The sequence below is a fragment of the Dioscorea cayenensis genome, chromosome 15 (genome assembly GCF_009730915.1).
Source record: "Dioscorea cayenensis subsp. rotundata cultivar TDr96_F1 chromosome 15, TDr96_F1_v2_PseudoChromosome.rev07_lg8_w22 25.fasta, whole genome shotgun sequence".
In the NCBI taxonomy this organism is placed as follows: Eukaryota; Viridiplantae; Streptophyta; class Magnoliopsida; order Dioscoreales; family Dioscoreaceae; genus Dioscorea; species Dioscorea cayenensis.
In genome coordinates this window covers 11973617-11975570 of record NC_052485.1, presented here as the reverse complement: position 1 = coordinate 11975570, position 1954 = coordinate 11973617, and the positions used below count along the sequence as shown (strand labels likewise).

The 1954-nt window shown below is 29.9% G+C and overlaps 1 protein-coding gene across 1 annotated transcript; it reads left to right on the top strand.

Annotated features, from left to right (window-relative positions):
- Window positions 1-465: 465 nt before the first annotated feature.
- On the top strand, window positions 466-1622 carry LOC120276721 (probable glutathione S-transferase parC). Its single transcript, XM_039283398.1, has 2 exons — window positions 466-897; window positions 1041-1622. Exons 1-2 carry the CDS (start codon window positions 571-573, stop codon window positions 1386-1388), a joined length of 675 nt encoding a protein of 224 aa, XP_039139332.1. The 5' UTR covers window positions 466-570; the 3' UTR covers window positions 1389-1622.
- The last annotated feature ends 332 nt before the right edge of the window (window positions 1623-1954 follow it).

Here is a 1954-nt window from a genome sequence, read left to right as displayed (position 1 = left end):
TATGATGACGAAAGCAGTGACATGGTAATATGAAACCCCAAATTTGGGGTTCGGCATCGAATGATCTAAATTTAGGGTGACAGTATTGTGAACTTAAATTTAAAATTCCAGATAAATATTAATTTTTAAAATTATTTTATTTTTTGGTTTTATTATTATTGTACTTAAAATTATAAAATTAATAATTTATTAATATAATTATAAATAAAATTATCAATTAAATTTATAAAACAAAAATAATTAAAATTTTATTAAAATAATCTTAATAAAAGCTATGACAACTAAATATATTAAAACTAATATTTTAATAAATTAGAGCACTTCTTAAATTGTGAATATAGTTTTTAAAATGATTCGAGATTCAAAGAGATCGTTGTTGAAAATATCCTCTTGCTTGTTCAGATTGGATATAAACATTAATATTCTTTTTTGAGGTAAAATTTAAGATTCAATGACCTTAAAAAAAAATATCTCTCCAAAACACTCAGTGAACTTCATCTATAAATGCACTAGTCCGAAGAACGCAAGGAAAACCAAGGAAAAGCAATCATCAGTTCATCACTGTCTTCAATGGGTGAAGAGAAAGGAGTTGTGTTGTTGGATTTCTGGGTGAGTCCTTTTGGGCAAAGAGTAAGGATAGCTTTGGCGGAGAAAGGGGTGGATTACGAGTACAAGGAGGAACAGGATCTTGTGAACACGAAGAGTGAGCTCTTATTGAAATCCAACCCTGTTTATAAAAAGGTCCCAGTGTTATTACACGATGGCAAACCCATTTGTGAGTCACTCATCATTGTTCAGTATATTGATGAGGTTTGGTCCGATAAGACTCCGTTGCTCCCTGCCGAGCCTTTGGCACGCGCAAACGCTCGTTTTTGGGCTGATTTCATCGACAAGAAGGTACAATATCATATTATGTAATTAAAATTTGAGTAGTTTTTGGTATACTTGATCTCTTCAATATAGATATATATATATATATATATATATATATATATATATCTTTATTACATGCTTTAATTTTGTTGGTATATGATATATAGGTTTATGAGTGTGGAACTAGATTGTGGAAACTAAAGGGAGAGGAACAAGAGGCAGCCAAGGAGGAGTTCGTAGAGATCTTTAAATTATTGCAGGGTGAGCTTGGTGACAGGAAGTTCTTTGGAGGTGAGACTTTTGGGTTCCTTGATCTGGCTTTAGTACCTTTTGTTGCATGGTTCTATGCTTATGAGACCGTTGCCAAGTTCAGCATGGATGAGGAGTGCCCTAAGATTGTGGCGTGGGCTAAGAGGTGCATAGAAAGGGAGAGTGTCTCCAAGACTCTTTCTGACCCTAATAAAGTTTATGATTTTGTTCTCGTTTTGAAGAAGAAATTTGGGTTGGAATATTAATAGATGCTTTCTAACCCCTTTTATTGTTAGTCTGTGTTTTTGGGATGTGATCTTATAATGATATTGTGAGATGATTAGTGTTTGTTTAGGATGCTTAGTTTTAGAATGAATAATCGGTTGGGTTTGGCTAGTGGTGATTGGAGTTGGCAATTCATGTTGCTTCTTATCCATTTCCATGATGTATATGTTGTGTTTTATTTTGTTTGTTATGAGAATAAAGTTTTAGTAATTTTATGTTGGTGGTGCATACCAAATAATATTTCAGTTTTGTATTTCTGTCATAAATAATAATAATAATTATTATTTTTTAATGGCTTTTTGTAAGGATATATAAGAAATTGTTATATTAAAAAGACATTTTTTTTGTAATTTATTCCTGTACAAATGGATTAATTATTAATACATCTTATATTTTAAGTAAAATTACTATCTGTTGTGAATGTCTTTTGATTTTAATTTTCCAAATTTGAAAATGCTTAGTTTAAAAAAAAAAAAATGTATCCTTTCATAATAATTATAAAATATTATATTTTAAAACATTCTAATTCATTAAAATAATCATATAA